Source organism: Notolepis coatsorum, assembly GCF_963971535.1.
Source record: "Notolepis coatsorum genome assembly, chromosome: 5".
In the NCBI taxonomy this organism is placed as follows: Eukaryota; Metazoa; Chordata; class Actinopteri; order Aulopiformes; family Paralepididae; genus Notolepis; species Notolepis coatsorum.
Window position 1 is genome coordinate 102,134,439 of NC_140169.1, and position 23,232 is coordinate 102,157,670.

At 47.0% G+C, this 23,232-nt stretch overlaps 1 protein-coding gene across 1 annotated transcript in view; it reads right to left on the reverse strand.

Annotated features, from left to right (window-relative positions):
* kif26bb (kinesin family member 26Bb) overlaps positions 1-478 on the reverse strand; it is a gene marked incomplete at both ends in the record, with an annotated part of 127,822 nt that extends 127,344 nt beyond the window's left edge. The window contains one exon of the mRNA XM_084314202.1: positions 188-478. Within this exon, the coding sequence (XP_084170328.1) occupies positions 188-478 (291 nt within the window). The remainder of the gene's footprint in view (positions 1-187) is intronic.
* Positions 479-23,232: the final 22,754 nt, after the last annotated feature.

The following is a 23,232-nucleotide window of genomic DNA, read 5'->3' on the forward strand; positions in this document are numbered from 1 at the left end:
ATAATTGCTTTTAGTATTCCTCTTATTGCAAATATGTCTATACTGCAATCCAATGTACTGGCATACACAAGAGTTGCATGGGCAGTATTACTGTTACTGTAGTATATTACTGCCCCCATGCGACTCTTGTGTATGCCAGTGCATTTCAATTTCGGAGGGGTGGCGTGGTACTGTACTGTACATCTACCTTGGAGGAGTGCTGGTGGTGAACGGCGAGGCTGAGTGCTTGCTTCTTCAGTGCGACCAGAGTAGTCGAACACTTCTCACAACACGGGACTTGTCTGTTAGTCCTCTGAGCAGACACGTTTTCCGACATAGTGGGTCCATAATGGCCCGTTCCAGACCTGTCGTCGTTGAGGTGGTCTACCGACCCAGTGCGTTGTTGTCCCCTGAAGAGGGACCTCGCAGACGGGACGTCACCGCCACTGGACCCCGCTCCCTCCGGAGAGGGACGCTCCACGGAGCGGCAGGAGCCCATGACTGTGTAATAACCTGCGGTCTCCGAAAAGAGCCCGATGGATTTACATTGGGCCGGTGGTACCTCTGAGGTCTAAGAAACACAAAAAATATAATAAAGAATAATACCAGTTATAGTAGGAACAGTCGGGAAGTAAAGAAACCATATCGTGAACATCTGTAAACCACACCCAATGCTTAAATAACAACTCAGACTACTCTAATCAAATACAGTAATATACGTATTTCAAACAAGAATTTGTCCATGATGAATGGAATATATGACTTACCCACTGTTTCCGTCTCCCCGTAGAAGGGCATCTCTCCTTTTCTCTCCGTGTGAGAGAAGCCATGGCAACTTGTTAAAGCTGAAAAGGAAATCCGAACAAAGGCAGAGTAGCCTACACTTTTGATCAATTGTAAGTAGAACCCATTAAACATAAGCACACGCGCGAAATACTACTCGGGAGGGGAACGTGTAGCCTGTCGTCACATCGAGTCCAGTGGTGGTGCGAGAGAGCGCGCGTCAGTGCCGGGAGGGAGAGGTGTGTGATTGAATTAGTTTGTGTATTTTCATATATTCTCCACAAGGAGGAGAGAGAGAGCGAGAGAGAGAGAGAGAGAGAGAGAGAGAGAGAGAGAGAGAGAGAGAGAGAGAGAGAGAGAGAGAGAGAGAGAGAGAGAGAGAGAGAGAGAGAGACACACAGCAAGAGAGACACACAGCAAGACAGTACTACAACAACAACAACAACAACATGGGATGTCACAATATGAGATTTTGTGTGAGGAAATATCATCAGTATCTTCCTTTGAAATAAAATAGACTTTTTCTGCCTCAGGATTGTTAAAGATAATTAGCTTAATCCATGTAAAAGAAAGAGTTGCCTATAGCACATTTACACACACAGAGGCAAAATGGTTTATAGCAGACGTAATGAAGTTAAATATGTATTATTATTATTATTATTATTATTATTATTATTATTATTATTATTATTATTATTATTATTATTATTATTATTATTATTATCATCAACAGTAATAAGTAACTAATTACACTAGTTACTGAGAAACTTGCCCAACATTGGATATCTGTCTTTCTTCAACAACCTACTGGACTGGTCATATCCAAAATGCTCCCACACTACTGATTTAAGTCGCTTTTTTGGCGGATATAAGTTCCTTCTTCTGTTTTGGTTTTGATAGCATGGATGTCTCCTCTGTAAACTAGTGCTCTTGTGGATGTTGGTGGGACCGTGGGAGTGACACTGGTTCACACATACTGCACATAGAGAGAGAGAGAGACACATGTTCACCGCACATGTTCACAGCACGAGAGACGTTAGTCACAGGGCTAGGGGAGCTGTCCACTTTCAATCACTTTCAATGGGCTGCTGTGTGGTGCTGAAATTTGCCCAACTCGTCCCAAAAATATCTGTCAATTGATTGATTGATTGAAAACTGTATTAACAGATTGCAGAATGGGTACAGTACGGCTCAATACAAACAACTGCTAAGAGGATGCAGACCAGAAAAATACTTCTGTCTTGTTTACATCAGGATCCTCCATTTTCAATTCATCAAGACATTTATGACATACAAGACATACAAATATACGGTACTGTGTAAGAATAATATATCATAAAAAAATATACGTCCGAAGGTGAAGAAGCTGTACATTGGATGGGGGGGGGGGGGGGGGGTTTGACATTTATTGGCCGGTTTCTAATTGCAGCCACCCGTAGGTGCTCTTTGAGAGCGGATTTGAAGGAGGGTAGGGATTCACATTCCTTTACGGCTGTGGGTAGGGCATTCCACATTATTCTGGCATAATTGTGAAACATGTTTAGTCCCTTGTTTGAGCCGAATCTGGGTTGAACATGATTTGTGGAGCTTCCTCTGGTGTTGTGGTCGTGGTATTCACTGACCTTTGGGAAGTATTTCGACATGTACATGGGTATCTTAGTGGTGTAGTGTATCTTGTAGACCAGGCCCATTGCAAGTTGCTGTACTCTGTCGTCTACTCTAAGCCATCCTAGATTGTCAAAATGGGCAGGGGTAAGGTGGGTTTTAGGAGTAAGGCCAAGCAGTAGTCTGACCAGTTTGTTTTGTAATGTTTGTAGCCCTGTTTTTAGGGCCTTTGAGGTGCTTTGGTACCATGAGGTGCAAGCATAGTCGTAGAACCCTTGAATGAGTGCTCCTGTTAGTCTTCAAGGTATTCTTGTTTACCAGATGGAGATCCTGTACAAAAATGTTGTTCGTTGGTTGACTTTTTTTATTACATTGCATGTTGCCATTTTGTCACAGGAAAGATTTGCCTCTAGAATGGAACCCAGGCAGGTAATTTCATCTTTTCTTGTGACAATATTGTCACCCACTGTAACAGAGAAGCCGTTGGCCTTGCTGAGTTTGCTATTTGGTAAATGGCTGCTTTTTTATATAGAACTTTTATCCAAAGCGCTTTACAATTTGTTACTCACATTTTACCCATTCACTCACACATTCACACACCAACGGCGGAGGCAACCATGCAAGGTGCCAACCTGCTCATCGGGAGCAATTAAGGGTTATGTGTCTTGCTCAAGGACACATCGACACGTTGCCCGGGAGGATTGCCAGACAACTGCTCTACCCGCCGAGCCACTGTCGCCCCCTATTTGATCCAAAGAGAATGGACTCTGTTTTACCCAGGTGTAATGATCGTTTGTTATCAGCGAGGCAGGTGCAGATTCTGCCGAGTTCAGAGCTGAGGGCTTTTTCAACCTGTAACCTGTCCCTGTCAGAGACCAGCAGGGCTGAGTCGTCCGCGAACAGGAACAAGTTGCAGTCACAAGCTGATGACATGTCATTTGCATAAATTAGGAACAGTAAAGGTCCTAGTATGCTTCCTTGTGGAACACCACAGCTCACTGGGAGGAAGGGGGGGGGGGGGTAGTGTACCGTTCACCTCCACCATCTGTTCTCGGATTGCATCCAGCTCACTGATAAACTATCAAAACCAAAATCAATTGTGTTGTTGGTTTTCATATGCAAAAACAAGAAACACTTACCAATGGAGGGCTCAACATTAGCTTAACGTGAGCTACAGTTGGCTATGTTGAAGGCAGAGGTCCTGTGTAGGATTGTTAGTAACTGTCTAACTGCATATATAACTGTTTACACTAGTAACTGTCTAACTGCATATATAACTGTTTCCACTAGAGGGCGCTCTAGGCGGAGACACTCAGGAACACCACCAGGTGGCGAGTATAAATAGAGATGTCTCCTCCCACTTCTTTCTCTTCCCCCCAGCCTCTCAGTGAGAGGAGACCTGTAGTGTTACTGCTCTGCCATGTGAATAAAAAACCACGCCAGTTAAGGCTCAAGATAGAAACCATGCCTCTTGACCACTTTATTGTCGCCCTATAGTCGAATTCTGTTAACAGGCTAGTTACAAATTAAGTAGCAAACTTGTTTTTGTCGAATCACTCAGTAAAACTTTGTTAACCTATCAACCTCCGCTGGTACAGATGTTAGAGCTTTCATTTGCTGGCCTTGATGTCAGATGACAACACATTATCATCAGAAAAAGTACAATGGGTACGAATGATCACGTCAAATCAATAGGCTACGGCTACATAGCCTATTATTGGGCGACTTCAACCTGCCTGACTCATCTCAGTCGGTCCCAGTGGTCTCCCTCCTACAATCGTTTGACCTGACTCCCACTGCCATGCCTCCCACCCACAAAGCAGGCAACTCCTTGGATCTCATATTTTCCCGTAACTCCAGCATCATTAACACCACGGTAACTCCCCTACATGTATCTGACCATTCCTTCATATCCTTCTCACTAACTCTCATGCTTAACCGAAAGGTCTTCACCCCAACTCAAACCGTCTCACTCAGACGTAACCTGCCCTCCCTATCCCCCTCCACCCTCTCCTCTGACATACTATCCGCTCTACCTCTGAGTGACACCTTCTTTGCTCTCCCCACAGAGATAGCAACCTCCACCCTCCTCTCAGTCCTTGCAACCTCCTTCGACAAGCTCTGTCCCCTCGTTGAGAAACCTGCCCGCTGTTCCCCACCCAGTCCATGGCTGACGGATGCAGTGAGAGAACAAAGACAGGTCCTGAGAGCGGCTGAGAGGAAGTATAGAAAGTCACGCTTCACTGCTGACATCGACACATATCACAACCTCTTGTTAACATTCTCCAAAACTATTACTAATGCCAAAGCTTCTTTCTTTCACCATAGGATCGAGGCCTCTGCCAAGAATCTTCGCAAACTGCATGCTACCATGTCCTCCCTCCTCACTCCCCCCCCACCCCCTCCTCCCTCATCTTTCTCTGCCGAAGACTTCGCGATCTTCTTTGAGGAAAAAGTGGAGAACATCCGCAGCGCCTTCTCCCAACCCCCACCCATTCCAAATACTGAATCGAGAACCTCATCCTTCACTCTGTCATCTTCCTCTCCCATTACAGAAGCAGAGACCCTGACACTGGTAACGTCGAACCGTCCGACTACATGCCAGCTGGACCAGCTACCCTCCCCACTCCTCCAGACCTAGGCAACTATCGTCCTGTCTCTCTTCTCTCCTTAACGTGCTGTATCCAACCAACTTACTGCTTATCTCTTACAGAATGACCTCCTAGACCCTAATCAGTCTGGCTTCCGGACTGGCCACTCCACAGAAACGGCCCTCATTGCGGTCACAGAGGCACTTCACTTAGCAAAAGCGAAAGTCCTCTCCTCTGTCCTGATTCTCCTAGATCTATCTGCAGCCTTCGACACAGTCAACCACCAGATCCTCCTCACGGCCCTCGCAGGAATGGGAGTGGCTGGCTCTGCGCTGACATGGCTGACATCATACCTCAATGACCGCTCCTATCAAGTGTCATGGAGAGGGACCCTGTCGGCAACCCGCCCCCTGCGGACGGGTGTCCCCCAGGGCTCGGTCCTAGGACCCCTTCTCTTCTCCCTCTACACTAAATCACTGGGTAACATTATCATGTCTCATAGCTTCTCCTATCATTGTTATGCCGATGATACTCAACTCTTCCTCTCCTTCCCTCCCTCAGATATCCACGTCTCTGAGCGGATCTCGGCCTGTCTGTCCGACATCTCCGCCTGGATGATGACCAACCACCTCAAACTAAACCTAAGCAAAACAGAATTGCTCCACCTGCCGGCCAAATCCTCCCCCCTGACGACCTTTCCATCACAGTCGAGAATGCAGCTGTGACCAGGTCCCCGACCGACAAGAACCTTGGTGTTGTCCTCGACGACCAGTTGAACTTCTCTGCTCACATCGCAGCGACAACCAGAACCTGCAGATTCCTCCTGAGCAACGTCAGAAGGATCCGCCCCTTCCTGACAAAAGAAGCCATCCAACTCCTCGTCCAATCAACAGTCATCTCCCGTCTCGACTACTGCAACGCACTGCTCGCTGGCCTCCCGGCCACTGCCACCAAGCCTCTTCAACTCATTCAGAACGCAGCGGCCCGCCTGATCTCAAACCTACCGAAGTCGGCCCATGTCACCCCACTTCTTAGGGACCTGCACTGGTTCCCCATTGCTGCACGTATCCGCTTCAAGGCCCTCGACCTAGCATACCGTGCGGCAAAGGGAACCGCTCCCGCCTACCTCCGGTCAATGGTCTCTAACTACACACCCTCAAGACCCCTACGCTCTGCATCTTCTGGCCGCCTCAGACCTACTCCTATCCAAGCCCCGGGAGGGTCATCAAAGAGATGCCGCCTATTCTCAGTCCTTGCCCCACAATGGTGGAATGAACTACCCACCCCAGTTGCGTCTATACTTCCCACAAGCAAGTTGTCCTTTTGCGCGATCTGATTAGCCACTGACGTTTCTGGTCATGTGACATGTGCGCCCAATCGTGTGACGAAGTTCTTTGGACGGTTAAGCTTAGGCGCTCTTTTGAAGTTGGTTAAGGTTAGAGTTTGTCTTAGAGCATGGCGATAGAACGCCAGCCCTGATTCCAAACTCTAACCTTAACCAACTGCGAAAGAGTCGCCTAAGCTTAACCAGTGATAAACTAGGCGTTAGGTCATTTGCAGGCTGTTCGACGCGGAAATGGGCTAAGACACTGCTCGGCATGCGATTGGCGCACATGTCACATGACCAGAAACGTCAGTGGCCAATCAGAGCAACGCGGAAGGACAACTTGCTTGTGGGAAGTATAGACGCACCCCAGTTAGGACAGCCGAAACCCATCCAATCTTCCGCCGTCGACTTAAGACGCACTTCTTCAACCATTATCTGAAATAATAATAAAAAAATTTAAATTAAAAAACTCTAACCCTAACTAACCTTACTGTCATGCACTTGTCCTAATAAACTAACCTACACTGTAACACGCAACACTTTGATGAACATTGTTACTCAGCTGATAGAGTTGTACCCTTCCTGATGACTTGTCGTACAGAACTTGTAAGTCGCTTTGGATAAAAGCGTCAGCTAAATGACTAAATGTAAATGTAAATGTAGCAACAGCCTGACAACAACATTGTTGCCACACATACAGACAAATCAGTGTTTAATTCAGATGCAGTGCATTGTTGATGTTTTTCTATTGGTTAAAACCAGGACAGTGAATGTTGAAAATGGGGTCATATTGTTTTACAAATATTTGTCGGGACTCAGGATACAAAGCTTGAAAAGTCCTGTGTGCTTTGCTGCTAAGATGCAAAAGAAAGTCAAGCTATACAATTGACGATGAATTGATACACGTTACAGATTTTTTTCTGTACACTACAGATACAGAACATTAGCAGCTACTGTAGCATCCTTCACCATCACTAAAATTAAGTTAAGCTAAAGATAGAAGCCACCAATAGCCTACTACTAGGCAAAGCTAAAGCTAACGTTACCCCCAGGCTTTGCTTCAGTAAGGGCGAGTAAATAGCATCAAATACACGTCATTAAAGTAAAAAAGTAAACAAAGCTATAAAATCGACAATGTATTGATATCCAACACAAGCAACTAAGTATTACTAAAGTTTCAGATGATGCAGAGTGAATGTAGCTTTAGCTACTGTCAGAAATGCGCAACACTGCTGTGCTAAGTTAATGTGATATGCATCTTGCTTCATTTTGCCTCAACCAAAGTTGGCATTTTGTTCATGTGGCCCGCTATTATACAAAGTATGCTGCTGTCACGTCACAAGTTTGTGTAGCTCCAGCCACTCATATGGGTCTGGTCAGTATGCTACAAACAGTTACACATGCATGTTTCAACAATGGGGAGTCAATCACTCACTCACTCACTCACTCACTCACTCACTCTGTAAGCGATTGAGCCCCCAGGTCTCCCCAGGTCGGGCAAAAAGATAATGTCTTCCAACCAGGAAGATGGTGATGGGGGACCAGGTGACTTCCAGAGTTTTAAAGAAAGTGCCCCAATATGGTTGCAGTTTGAGGCAGAAATTCCTTCCCGTCTTGATGCATATTTTAACCAAGTGGTAGCCTAATGATTGAAGATAGTGTTACAGTATTGCCTTCATTTGCTTGTCGATTTATTTTGTGATGGATCAATGGGGCCCAGACAGCAGACTTCTGCCAAGGCTCAACAGTCTCCCCACTTTGTCATTACTTTCACATGCAACATTTTACAGGGTAGATGACAGAAACAAGAGTTGCTAATATTGCCAGTCGCAAGATATCATATGGTGGCTAGAGGAAAGGTCACAGGGTTGCTGAAATCAACAGGTGTTTTCCTGTAGGGATCATGAACATTCACAGAAAATGTTGTGATTGTACAATAAATGGGTCAGGAGTCCGGACATAAGATCATTTGAAAATGCAAATGTTGGCCCAATGGAGGTACTAGAGAAAAAGTGGCCTTGCAAAAGGTTTTCTTTCTCTTGCACATAAAATTATAGCAATCAGCCATTACCTTTCAAGATATCTTGTTGTCAGTTTGGCCTGATGCTGGTGCTAGAGACAATCAAAAGGAATCCACTGGTATCAAGTGTGTTATACTAGATTGTCGGGAAGGGGGAAGTTATGTTACATGGCCATTTTCAAATGGGTTCTCAAGATATCTGAATGAAAATGATAATCTAGTTTTGGGGAACAACCATGTCATTTTCTACATGTAGTACAAATGTGTTATTTTCATCTTTTTAAACGTTTTTTTTTGTCTGTGGAGGTCCCTAAACAGTTTTGGAATTACATAAATTGGGTGTGACTGAAAAGCCCAACTGTATTTATGTGATGATGATGATAGTCCATAATATTGTCTTTAAAATCTTACCCATTGCCACTAGTGGGTGCTGCAGCACCCTCAGCACCCCTACTTCCAACAGTAATGTCCATGAGTCACTCACATTAAGCAAACACTTCTCCCCTTGTTATACAATATTTTATACTAATTTATTACTATGTGTAACTTTTAGATTATGGCTTATTGTTTGAATGAACTTGAGTAATGAGAATAATTGTCTGAAATTGTCCTGGTTGACTGAAAGAAACTGCCGTTGTGGTCCTGCTCAGTTTGTTTGACAGTGAGAGTGATCTCAATGCAATAAGAACTGAGGGAGCAGGCCCCTGAACCCCCCCTAGAGGGGCCTATGACTATTGACCTTTGTCCTTTAAAAAATAAAGTAGAGGTCATGGGATGAGAATTAAAGGGGAATACCACCCATTTTAAGAATTCACATACAGTATGTCTTTCCTGTCACCCAGGGCAGTTCAGTCAATATTTGTGAACACGCACCACTCTCTCCTAAAACTAGGCATTAGAGAGAGAACCCTCCAATCGGTGATGTCAGAGCCCCATTCATTGTCTATGGAGCTGCCCCAGATTTTACATCCCAGTTACATCACCAATTTCAGGGTTCTCTCTGATTATCTTTGATTTCTAGCTTTAGGGGAGAGTTGTGCATGTTCGGAAATACTGAATGAGCTGTCATTTGGCACAGGAAGAACATATGTGAATTCTTAAAATGGTTTTGTTCATCTAGGAGTCATGCATGTTCACAGCAAACTCTGTGACTGTATGACTAATGTTTCAGGAGATGTGCTCATTTGAATATTAAAAGTTTGACCTGGTGGTGGCACTACTAGAGGAAAGGTCAGGGGGTCACTAAAATTAAGAGGTTGCTTCTTCCAAGTCGTCATGAATATTCACTGCCATTTTCTTTTTACTGTACATAAGGGATCAGGAGATCCACTAATTTCAAATAGATTTGGCGAAAACATGATCACTTTGGCAGAGGTAAACATATTTTGACTCTATCCTACAGACAAGGTGTCACACTACACGTGTGTTAGGCTGTGGAACCATAGGATAATCCATACACAGCCCCTGATCTCATCATAAATACAAAAGCAACACTTTGAGCCCGATAGGAAAACCCTACAGCCCCCTTTAACAAGAATAAGAAGTTCCACAAAGGACAGTTAGACCTATACCACAGAAGACATTAAATGGAGATAAAACACACAGAAAGTGTAATGTATGGAGTAGTAGAGGGACTACTTAACGTTAGGCTACATACGCCCTTCTTGTCCTGCATGCTTACGTTACGCATGCGTCATATTATGTACTGCCGGGTTGGGGGTACAATGTCATTAAAGCCATGGGTTCAAGTTATCAACATCTCCGTGATTATTGTATTATGTAGTTGTGTAGTTAGACAACATACACGACAAATTGGCGACGAGATTGAAAGTATACATTTACATTTAGTCATTTAGCTGACGCTTTTATCCAAAGCGACTTACATGTTCTGTACGACAAGCCATTAGGAAGGGCACAACTCTATCAGCTGAGCAACAATGTTCATCAAAGTGTTGAGTGCTACAGTGTAGGTTAGTTTATTAGGACAAGTGCATGACAGTAAGGTTAGTTAGTTTTTTTTTTTTTTTTTTATTCAGATAATGGTTGAAGAAGTGCGTCTTTAGTCGATGGCGAAAGATTGGACGTGTTTCGGCTGTCCTAACTGGGGTGGGTAGTTCATTCCACCATTGTGGGGCAAGGACTGAGAATAGGCGACTTCTCTTTGATGACCCTCCCGGAGCTTGGATAGGAGTAGGTCTGAGGCGGCCAGAAGATGCAGCGCGTAGGGGTCTTGAGGGTGTGTAGTTAGAGACCATTGACCGGAGGTAGGCGGGAGCGGTTCCCTTTGCCGCACGGTATGCTAGGTCGAGGGCCTTGAAGCGGATTCGTGCAGCAATGGGGAGCCAGTGCAGGTCCCTAAGAAGTGGGGTGACATGGGCCGACTTCGGTAGGTTTGAGATCAGTACCTACGTTTTTTTTTTCACCTTCATGAAACCACCGGTCACGAAGGAGAGGAGATTTTCGAGAGGAAGACCCGAATTCACTTGCATTGGAAAAGTGGGCTGCATGCTAGCTGCTACACGGACCACACGTGAGAAGAATAAGGTTCATGTGAGTCGAGTGGAAAAGTGCACAAAGCTGGTTGAGGGAGATAACCTTGGACTGAATAAAAAGAAAAAGAAAAGATGTCGTTGATTGGCACTTTGGCTGCATTTGATAGCAGTGTTGAAGACTGGACAAGTTACATTGAAAGAGTGGAGCTTTATTGCCAGGCGAATCTTATCGGCAATGAACAAAAAGCTGTCGTTCTGTTGAGTGTGATGGGCACAAAGACTTATGGACTGCTGCGCAATTTGCTAGCACCTGTGAAGCCAGCAGAGATGACATTCAAAGAAATTCAGGATACTCTTCAAGACCACTTGAGCCCCAAACCATTGGTAATAGCTGAGAGATTCAAGTTTCACAAGCGAAATCAAGAAAAAGGGGAAAGCATATCTGACTATGTTGCAGAGCTACGCAGATTGTCCGAACACTGTGATTTCAGACTAGGCCTAAATTATGCGTTGAGGGACAGACTAGTTTGTGGTATGCATAATGAAGCACACAGAAGAAATTACTGTCGGAGAAAGACCTTGATTACAAAAGGGCGCTCAACATAGCAATATCTATGGAAACTGCAGCAAGGGGAGCATCAGAAATACAACAAAAAGTGATAGAGTGTGAAACCAATAAAATTTCACTGAAACCAGGAAAGCAATGTTATCGTTGTGGCAAGACATCACACGATCCAGATGAATGTTGGTTCAAAGACAAAGAGTGTAGAAAATGTCAAAAGCAAGGTCACATTGAGAGAGTGTGCAGATCAGGGAAAAAGCAGTACTCTGACAAAACACAAGGTGGCAGGAAAGCAGCACCCAGAGGAAAATACAAAAAGCTGCATAAAGTGACTGAAAAGAGTTCAGATGAACAAGGAAGTGATTCAGAGAGCAGTAACTTAGCTGCATCGCATGCAAGAGACAAATGCACGTAAAATAATATGGATCACTCCAGAAGTGGCAGGAGCGAGACTCAAAATGGAGTTAGACACAGGCTCCGCCTTATCAGTGATTTCTGAGAACGACTACAAAAGACTGTATCCACAGATAGCTCTTAAGACTACAAAGGTGTTGCTGAAGACTTACACCAGAGAAAGTGTAGCTCCAAAAGGAAAAATGCGGGTCACAGTGAAATACAAAGACAAAACTAAGGAGCTGGACATGTATGTTATACCGAATGGGGGCCCTCCACTGTTTGGCCGTGAGTGGCTCAGGAAAATTCAACTGGACTGGCATGATGTTAAATCATTGTGTGTGTTAGCAGGAGAGGAGAAGGGCGCCACGTCTGGGAGACTGTCAAGGATACTCGCAGAGGCACATGAAGTGTTCGGAAAGGAACTGGGAACACTGAAAGGTATAAAGGCAAAGATTGAGGTCGAGGAGAACGCAAGCCCGAAATTTCACAAAGCCCGGCCCGTGCCTTATGCAATCCGCCCCACAGTAGAAGCGGAGTTGAAAAGCTTGGAACAGACAGGAGTGCTGTCCAAGGTGGAGTGGAGTGAATGGGCGACGCCCATAGTCCCAGTAATGAAGAAAAACAACACAAAGCCTGGAAGTCAAAGTAAAGTGCGCATTTGTGGGGACTTCAAAGGGACTGTAAATTCAGTACTCCACACTGTACAGTATCCTCTGCCTCGTATAGAGGACATCTTCGCCTCCCTGTCAGGAGGGGAACGTTTCACTAAAATGTACCTGGCTCAAGCGTACCTGCAGATGGAGGTTGAAGACTCATCAAAGCCGTATCTGACTATCAACACACACAAAGGCCTGTACCAATACAACCGCCTTGTGTTTGGTATAGCTTCAGCCCCAGCTATCTGGCAGAGGACAATGGACCAAGTACTACAAGGAGTCCCAGGTACACAGTGTTACCTTGACGACATTCTTGTCACTGGCAAGGATGATCAGGAGCATCTATCAAACCTGGAACAGGTGCTCACAAGGCTGAGGGAATATGGACTTCGAGCTAACCAACAAAAATGTGAGTTCTTCAAAAAGGAAATATCCTACTGCGCACACGTGATCAACAAGAAATTAGCATGTGATGCCTCGCCTTACGGCATTGGAGCGGTGTTGTCACATACATTTCCAGATGGCTCAGAGAAGCCAATAGCCTTCGCCTCAAGATCATTGACTAAAGCTGAGCGCAACTACGCTCAAATTGACAGAGAGGCCCTCAGTCTCGTATGGGGGGTCAAGAAGTTTAACCACTACCTGTATGGTCAAAGGTTCACGCTTCTGACAGACCATCAGCCTCTCATATCTATCTTCAATCCCCAGAAAGGTGTTCCGATAATGACGGCACAGCGGCTACAGCGGTGGTCACTCTTCCTGGGGGCACATCAGTATGACATTGAGTTCAAGGGGACGAAACAGCATGGGAATGCTGACGGACTGTCACGTCTACCCCTGCAAACCGCAGAGACAGCCGCAGCTGTAGACCCAGCAGAGGTGTTTCACACCACAATCGTCAACCAGCTGCCAGTGACCAACGCTCTCCTCCAAAGAGAGACACGCAACGACCCCACACTGTCACAGATCTATGACATCACTGTGAAGGGGTGGCCACGACACGGTAACTCAATGTATCCAGCATTCTCAGCGAGGAGAGAGCAACTGTCAGTGTGCCAGGGAACACTGATGTGTGGTTCACGAGTAGTGATTCCGTCCAAGCTGCGCACCAGAGTGTTAGAAGCATTACATGAAGGACACCTGGGAACCGTAAAGATGAAGAGCCTGGGCCGCAGTTATATGTGGTGGCCAGGAATCGATAAGCAAATAGAGGACATGGCAAAGAGCTGCCCCGGATGTCAGAAGATGCAGAATGCACCACCACAGGCTGCTCTACATCCATGGGAATGGCCATCATCACTGTGGCAGCGAGTACACATTGATTTTGCAGGACCATTCAAAGACTCAATGTTCTTGATCGCTGTAGATGCGCATTCAAAATGGCCGGAAGTGATCAAAATGAAGTCAACTACATCTGAGAAGACCATTTCTGTGCTGAGGACTGTGTTTGTCAGGAATGGTTTAGCACAACAGATATGCACGGACAATGGACGCCAGTTTGTTTCGGATGAATTCCAGACGTTTGTAAAGAGAAATGGAATCAAGCACTTCACATCTGCACCATACCATCCAGCCACGAATGGCTTGGCAGAAAGATTTGTGCAGACATTCAAGAAAGCAATCAAAGCGATGGATAATGAAGATCTACCGATCCAGCACAAAATCGACAAATTCCTCTTTGCATATCGCAATGCCACACACGCCACTACCAACCAGATGCCAGCGATGCTGTTTCTCAAAAGAAACCTGAGATCTCACATGGACCTTCTCAAACCAGATGTGCGACGTGACGTGGAGGACAAACAGTTCAAACATCTCAACGACAAACCAACAAGGAGCTTCAAAGTAGGACAGACAGTTCTCGCTCATGATTATCGGAAGGACAAGTGGAACACCGGAACAATCACTTCACGTGATGGACCACTCATGTATACGGTGGACATGGGAGATGATGTATGGAGACGTCATGTTGACCAAATCCTGGACACTCAGGTACAGAACAGTGTGTCACCTGGCCTGGACTCACCTGAGCAGGAAATAGACAATCCAGTTTTCTCAGCACCACTCACCACTGAGAGCTCTAGTACTGATACCTCACCACCTGAGATGTCTCCACAGCCTGGTTCCCCACTCTCAAGCGAGCCAGTGAGACGCTACCCAGAGAGGCAGCGTAAACCGCCTCAGAGACTTGATCTGTAGCCTAAAGGCCATGTTGTTGTTGTGTGTTCAGACATATTTTGAAAACATAATGTCATAGTTAATAGACATTTAGTTAAGGATTGATGTAGGCCATACATTTATTTTGGAAACAATTATTGTTATTACTTATGTTTATATATAGGCCTACCGTTAAGCTAAAGGGGGAGGATGTGTAATGTATGGAGTAGTAGAGGGACTACTTAACGTTAGGCTACATACGCCCCTCTTGTCCTGTGTGCTTACGTTACGCATGCGTCATATTATGTACTGCCGGGTTGGGGGTACAACGTCATTAAAGCCATGGGTTCAAGCTATCAACATCTCCGTGATTATTGTATTATGTAGTTGTGTAGTTAGACAACATACACGACAGAAAGTATTACTGTCTGTTGGTTTGTTTTTAAATTAGAGTTAAAGTACAAGTTTATTACAAGTTTACTGCAGTAAAGAGCAAATCAACATTACAGAGTACAACAGAGGCAGTCTGTTCAGTGAGATGCTGCTGACTGAACAGAGTACAAGACACTTTATACCCTATCTCTACGTGCAAGCCTATGTGCACGTGAAGGTTTAACTAAACAGAGTGACCTTCACCTTGGTGCAGATGGAAAAGGGAGTTATGCATACATCTTTGAGAATGGACATTACATCGAGGGAGTGTGAATATAAAAATACCCTACGTGCGGGAACATTTGATAACAATGTCACCGAAACTTTTACCCAAACCCTGTAGAAATGACAGGAAGTGCAGCTGGTATATTTTAACTTTATCTGTGGAAGTTCTGTATCATTAGGGGATCCGCTTGGCATCACTCATGCACTCCCTCGCGTACGTGCACGCGCACTGAATAAATTCCACAAATGTACCTTTAATACCAGTATTAGTCTGACCACACCCCTCATCAGCTTACCTTCATAAGCAGGTGTGTGGTCACCTGCTCTCCTCCTTCTCGCTTTCACCACAAGGAAGTGCCCGGCAGTACCCCACTTGACGTGTTGTTAGTTGAAAAGAGTTGTGACGAGTTTACATTGTGCTTAATTTTTTCTTCTCTCATATCTGTTGTAAAGAAAAAGTTTGGGTCATAATGTATTCCGCGGAGAGTAGACCCGCTAGACCTACTCTTCACCAGCGGTTCTCCATTCCCGCCTCCGTCGTGCGTTTTGGTGCTGGGCTGTTGCCACTTTCATGGTTGCCGACCCAGCCCAGGAGACAGCTGATGGATAGTTTGCCTCTCCGAAGAGCCGAGGAGTCGGTGCCGTCGCTCCGGCGATGGCCTGATCTCGACTCTGGTTCTTCTGGTTCCGGGGAATCGTCCGTTGGTGAACGGGGGGTTGTCTTGGAGCCAGAGGATTTGCGACGCAAACTTTTCGCGTCTGCCCGTTCACGTCGCAAGATGGTAGCATGCAGACGCGAACGGCCTGGGTTTGGGGAACTGCTGGAGACCAGCAAGGATGCGTCCGGCTCTGGATTTCCGATGGAAACTGAGGACTTCATGGAAGAGGCGGACGGATTCTTGTATGATGGTCCCGTGGAGGAGAGTATCCCTCCTCAGGAGACCCCGGAGGGGGGAGAAATGGCTCCATGGGGCTCCCTGTTCGAGGATGTCGAGGAACCACCTTGGCCTCATTAGCAGGATGCCCTACTGTCGGCCACATCAGACTGTGGCTCCTTAACCAGTCGCAGCCTGCTGCATGTGAGGGATGCGGGGTCGGTGGAGGAAGGTCCGCAGGGGGAACTGCGGGCTTTGTTTCCCGAGCTCATGGCGGTAGCCGCCGCCGCAAACGGCGTGCCGCTGCCGCTGCCATTGCCTGCACCTGTCCCTGATGATCTCATAGGTCATCCCTGGCAGCGTCGCCCAGTGAGAGGGGTGGACGTTGTCTACCCATTTTTCCCCTCAATGGGGGCCTATGTTCGTCGGGGTCAGGCGGTGTCCAACACCATGGGACTAACTCCCACCTACGTACCAGTTACGCGGGTGTCGGGGTTAGTCAAAGGTATGGGGGAGGGCGTGCCTCGGCTTGACAGTCCGATGGCCGCTCTCCTCTGTCCGGATATGGTGTGGGAACCCCTATGCAAGCCGGTCCTCCAGGGGAAATCGGCTAGGCGATTGGCTTATTGGGGTGACCAGTCATTTATCGCTGGTACACAATCGCTGGCTGCGGCGTCTAACATCGCCCACCTGGCTAGATTTGTATCGGGGATCATGACGGGCGGCACGGATCTGAACGAGGTAAAATGCGATCAGATCACCCAGGCTGCAGGAGCTGTCCTGCACCTTTCCCAGGTGCTGGCCATAGCCATGGGGAAAGTGCGCGCCCTGGCTACCCTGGGCCAGCGTCATCTTTGGCTGGAGCAGGCCCGTGTGCCGGAACGGAAGAGAGCCCCTCTTCTGACGGCCGCCCTCTCCGACGCTGGTCTGTTCGGGAAGGCCCTGCGGTTGATGACCTCAACATGCAGAGAGATGGCAGAGGAGAGATCCATCCTCCAACCCCATTTTCCGCCTCCCGTCCTTGCCGGTGGAGTCAGAAGGCTTCCGCGACGTCGAGCTGTCTCCATCGCCGCTACCACTGCCTCCGCTGCCGCTGCTGGCCCTTCCAAGAGGGCCAGGAGAAGAGACGGCGCTTCTGCCACCGCCGGCCCATCCACGACCGGAGGAGACGGTAGGGAACGTCATGACCAGCAGACAGTAACCTACCGTCCCTCCAGGGCTCCTCGGGGTGGCAAGACTCGAGCGGCGCGAGGTGGCAGACGCCGCTGAGTGACTTTTCCCCTCTGTATCCCCTCTCTTTTACACCCTCCCCGGCCCCTCTATGATTTTGTGCCTTAAAAAAACATTATAAATAAAAAAGTTCCCCGACATAAGGGGGACTATGTTTTGGCCGAACAAACTGTGTGTTTCTTCAACAATTCATATGGTGGGGTTGTGTAAATATGAATCTGCACTTTTACGTTGTGAGATGAGTCGTGTTGTGTTACGAGGTTAAGCAAGGTCTGCAACATACACTCAGTTCTATTAGCTTGATGCTCCACATGCAGGTAGAAACTGGTGTTATTCCATTGCTTGAACTAAGTATATGTGTCTCACAATGCTGTGTTGTTTAGTTGCAGTAATACTCATACACGCACATTCCACGGCCTAGCCGTTACTCTCGGTCAGCGTTTTTTGCTATGTACGACATAGTCGACGGGTGTAGGATTCACACACATGCGACTTGTTTTTTGTTGTAAATCCTGTTCACATTTTGTGGGTAGCGGGCATTGTATTAGCTTATGCTATGCATTGCATTCTACCGGAGGTTTTCAAAATGGCTACGGTTGTTTTTCTGTGTGTAGGGAACGTGGTGTGTTTTCGTGAGGGGGTGTCGAATAAACCCCTCCTTTCCCACTTGATTGGTTTAGGGGATTTTTTATCTCTTCTGCTGAGCCAGTCAGGGCCGAGCCGGTGGGACGTCTTGGCAGGGGGGGGGGGGGGGGGGGGGGGGAGGGTTATCCTGCCAACTCCTATTACAAGACAGGAGCCGGCAGGATTCCCCGCCCGTTGTAGCGGTGTTGCTATGGCGACGCCTTCCATGAGTTACGGTGTCTTAAAGGTGTCGAGTTAGGGCGTAGGGCTCACGGTTCTGCTACGCCCGATTTATGTGTAAACTTGAGTCGGTTGGTCACATGACTCACAGTTGGCATATCTTTTTCATGACTATAAACTCATGTGGGAAGGTGTTTCTGGGAGGGTCTGGTCTTACACTCTGATTAAAAAGAGTGACTGGATTTGAAATCATGTGAAAACGGGTTTTTTACTCCCAGCTGTGCAGTTGGTTCATACGGGTGATGCTTTTTCTTTATTATTATAAAGAGTTGGATGTGTCTATATGAATTGGAAATGGGGGGTCCTGATGAAAACAAGACTAACGTCTTTCTCAGGTCTGCCTCCCCTTAACCAATTGTGTGTATTGCGCCGTACTGGGTTGTACCCTTTCTGCAAAAAGTTTTCATTCATTCATTCATGGAGTTGATTGCATCTCGCCCCTCTTGTCGTTCCCCTGGGCGTCTTGGGGATTCAATAAGATGGTCTAAATAGCCTATTGTTGATGTGGGTATGTCAAAACGCACACATAGTGCTAGCTCAGGATGTTCTGTTGGACATTGGCTGACTGGCGCGCCTTGATTGCTTGGGGTTAAAACAGCGTTTTTTATGAAGCAATTAGGATGGGGGTTTTTTCCTCTTCCGACACCCTGTGTGGTTGTCGATGGGTTCCCGTTCATATCAGGGGATGATGACGGAATGGATCTGAACATAGGGGGAAGGGTCTCACGCCCTGGGGGTGGGCCGCCGGGCGCGGTTCGCACCGAAACGTCTGGGTGGCGCCTTCTTTTTATGTTTTAAGCTCAACACGCATATCTGCCCCTTCTCCTGGAGTTGGCATGTCGGCGTGGTTAGGGCACGGGACTGGTTCTGGTCGCGCTGGTCCGGATCAGTTAAACCCGTTGTCCGCCGGGGATGCAGATCTGCTGTTCTGGTACCCTGAGGGACTTGGGCTTTTTTCAGGGGGAAAAATGCTAGGTCGGTCCGGGTGTCACAGGTTGGAGCGCTATGGAACCCTTGTTGGGTACATTGTATTCTACACTGTCGTAATGGCTTACGGCCGTGCCAACCTGTAATCGCGCCCGATCTTGTCGGATCTCGGCCGCCATGCAGGTTGGTCTTGGTTGGTACTTGGTTGGGTGACCTCCTGGGGATACCAAGTGCGGGGTGCTGGGGCTGGTTTTCCATTTTTTACGCTCTTCTCTTACGCGTAGCGAAGAGGGGCCTTGGGGTGGTTTTGGCCTCCTCGGGGGACCCTGTGCTCCCCGTATCACCGGGCCCGGTCCGGGGTAATGTTTCGTTGACCCGTAGGCCCGGGATAACCCTGTTGGAAACTGGAACGCGGGCTGCGGCAGTGCCGCAGGTGTGTTTTGGGTTTTTTCCTGAGGGGTTATGGGACCAACCACCGCATAGGGTAACGCCTGGGTGGTTGGTTCTCTGGTGTGTTGCTGCAGTGTCAACTCCCGGGTTCACCGGTTGAGGGTGCCCCTGCACGTTCATGACGTCTGCCAATCGTGTCAGCCTTCTCTGTGGAGGCTTGGTCATGCAACAACGCCAGCATACACCCCTTCCGCCGGGCGGCTGTGTTCAGCTGTCCTTTCTGGCGCCTGTCTCGTCCGCAGTCTCCAGGCTAGGGTTAACAGCCTGTTGCCTGGTCTTTTTCCCCGGTGCACTGCCTGCTTCCGTTGGTTAACTCTTTGTGTGTTTACGGCCATGCTGTCTGCCTGTTACAGGGCCAGTGTGCCAGACGGTGTACTGTTGGGGAGGACAGGGCCCGCTCGGCTGAGGGGCCTTTGTCCGAATACGCTGGCGATGTGGGGGGCGGGGTCACTAAGTGCCCACCTGGTGGGGTCTTGATGCTGGCATCATGGACTTCTCCGGGCCCCCATTCCAGGGAGTCCAGTCCTTTTGGTGGGTCTGGGTCTTCCTTCGCGCTCCGCTGCTACGGCCTTGCCACGGGGTTGGGTTTGCCCTTGACCCCGTGATTCTGGGGGCAGTAACGAGGTTGTTTCCCTCCGTTCGTTCCCGGGTGGCATGCGGGTTGTGCGTGTGTGTAGTCGTGGGGTCAAGCCACGGTCTGCTCACCCTGTGCGTTGAGTTGCTTGAGTGCCTCTTCGCACGGTCGGGTCGCCCTCCCGGTAAACCTCTAATAGGGGGGGTGCCCTCCATTAGGGGGGGTCGGGGGGGCTCGGCCCTCCCTGTTCTGTTGGTTGTGGGGGGCCTTCAGCGGGGTGTATTTGTCGGCCAGTGGCTCCGCTTGGCCTCCCTTTGTGCATGAGTGATGCCAAGCGGATCCCCTAATGATACAGAACGTTAGGTTATGACTATAACCAAGTTCTGTTAATTAGGGGTGACGCTTGGCATCCGACGGCCGCTGCAGCCCTTGAAGCTTGGGAAGGAGGAGAGCAGGTGACCACACACCTGCTTATGAAGGTAAGCTGATGAGGGGTGTGGTCAGACTAATACTGGTATTAAAGGTACATTTGTGGAATTTATTCAATGCGCGTGCACGTACGCGAGGGAGTGCATGAGTGATGCCAAGCGTCACCCCTAATTAACAGAACTTGGTTATAGTCATAACCTAACGATATGAGACTATGTCTTAAGACAGGTTCTCACATTTAGAGAGGATCACCAGGAACACTGCTGTTTTTCTCTCATATGTAAAGATAAAGGACATGACGTGTAAGGATAAGGGCTGTGAAATACATGTAAGGATCATAAACTACATGTGAGGGTAAGATAGATGCAAGAGACATGAAATTGGCTATTACATTCCATCCTTTTGATCAATACTTGATCAATACAAAACACAATTTCGTCAAGCAAAGCATAAGTGATAATGTGGACTCAAAGAATATAAACAAATAGTCAAAAACACTGTGAAGGTGAAATCAAACGCAATACAAGGATATGAAACTGTAAACAGAAGAATGTGAAACAGTTTAAAGTGTAATCAATGTGAAACAGATTAAGTAAATAATGAAACACACAACATACGTATTTTAATAAAAAAAATTGAAACACTCGTGAGAGTAATAAATGCAATAACTGTGTATATGAGAATACTAAGTAAGTGCAATACCTGTAAATGAGAATAAAAAATGCAACACTTGTATTCTTCTTTAATAACAAATGAGGGCACAACATAAACACATAAGGCACACATAAAGGCCTCTACATGCTACAGCAACTTCAACACAACATCGGCGCGATTTCAAGCGCTTGTTGCAGAGAGTCTTGTAGACTGTGTTGTGAGGATGTTGCGTACCTGTCTCCAAAATCTAATCTAAACACCCTTTGCGTTGGTATTGCGTAGCAGTGATTGGTTGGTAGTGAATGGGGGCGGGGCTGTCATAGAATAATATTGGTCCGACTCCCGCAGCGAGGAATACCATCCGCCATTGTTGTAGCCAGCAAGCTATGCTATCAATATTAGCTAAATAATTAGCGTCATAACTGGCCTTTTTCTGAAAACCCAAGCACATATTGTTCCATAGCATACGCCTTCAGTTGATCATGACAAATCCTCACTTACCTTGACGATTAAAAAGCCTCCATAATTTAGTAAATAAAGCTGTAGCCAGCCAGCTAGCATTGGTGCTATACAAAATGCTATCCACATTAGCTACATAGCTAACCAACTAAATACAATGGTATCCTGAGGTAATGTTAAATACAACGTTTGCTAGTCGAAATGACTGGACACACACAGGGACAAGTTAAACATCAATCAATTAATTTATTCCAACAGGTAGTTTGAGCTGCATGTGAGCCGGTCTTTCTCTCCTCTCCATTGGAAACGAATGAAGTTACGTTAAAAATCACAGAACCGGCTGACAAAAGTTAAGCTGCTAGCAACAGACACTATAATACTTCCGGTCGGGGGATTTCAAAATAAAAGAGCGACGACTAAAAACACCGGAAATACGTTTATTTTGTACATTATCTAACGTTAACATGAACCTAAACTAACTTTAGATTAGTTTAGGTTCGTGTAACGTTAGATATTGTGAAAAATAAACGTATTTACGGTGCTTTTAGACTCGCTCTTTTATTTTGAAACCCCCCGCCCGGAAGTAAAAATGATGCTTATTTTTCTGCTTGTTATCAATGGGTTGGTTGAGAAGGGAAGCGTCATCTATCTAGGGAACCTAGCTACGTACGGGGTACAATGTTACATAGGCTGCGCGTTGATTTTGCAGAACACCGTTGCTTTGTCGATGTTGTGGTGCAGTTGCTTTGAAGTTGCTGTAGCATGTAGAGGCCGGCACAGGACAAGAAGGCCCTACAGAGAGTGGTGCGCTCAGCTGAGAGTACTACGGGTATTGGACTACCACCCCTGCAGGACTTATATAACAAGAGGTGCAAATCCAGAGCCTGCAGAATAATGAAAGACCCTCACCACCCCAACAACAGCCTGTTCAAGCTGCTGCAGTCAGGCAAACGCCTGCGCACACCAGCAAATAGGACAGAGAGACTTCGGCTCAGCTTCTTTCCCCAGGCCATCAGTCTTGAACACTGAACTCTCCACACACAAGCACACATGAGCACATGTGACGGATCATATTGGTCTAGGACCGCTACTGTTCCTAATTTATGCAAATGACATGTCGTCAGCTTGGGACTGCAACTTGTTCCTGTTTTCGCGGATGACTCAGCCCTGCTAGTCTCTGACAAGAACAAGTTACAGGTTGAAAAAACCCTCAGCTCTGAACTAGGCAAAATCTGCACCTGGCTCGCTGATAACAAACTATAATTACACCTGGGTAAAACAGAGTCCATTCTCTTCAGTTCAAATAACAAACTCAGCAAGACCGACGGCTTCTCAGTTACAGTGGGTGACAATATTGTCACAAGGAAAGATGAAATTACATACCTAGGTTCCATCCTAGAGTCAAATCTTTCCTGTGAAAAAATGGCATCCAATGTAATAAAAAAAGTCAACCAACGAACTAGATTCTTGTATCGGATCTCCTCTCTGGTAAACAAGAATACCCTGAAGACTCTGGCAGGAGCACTCATTCAAGGGTACTACGAC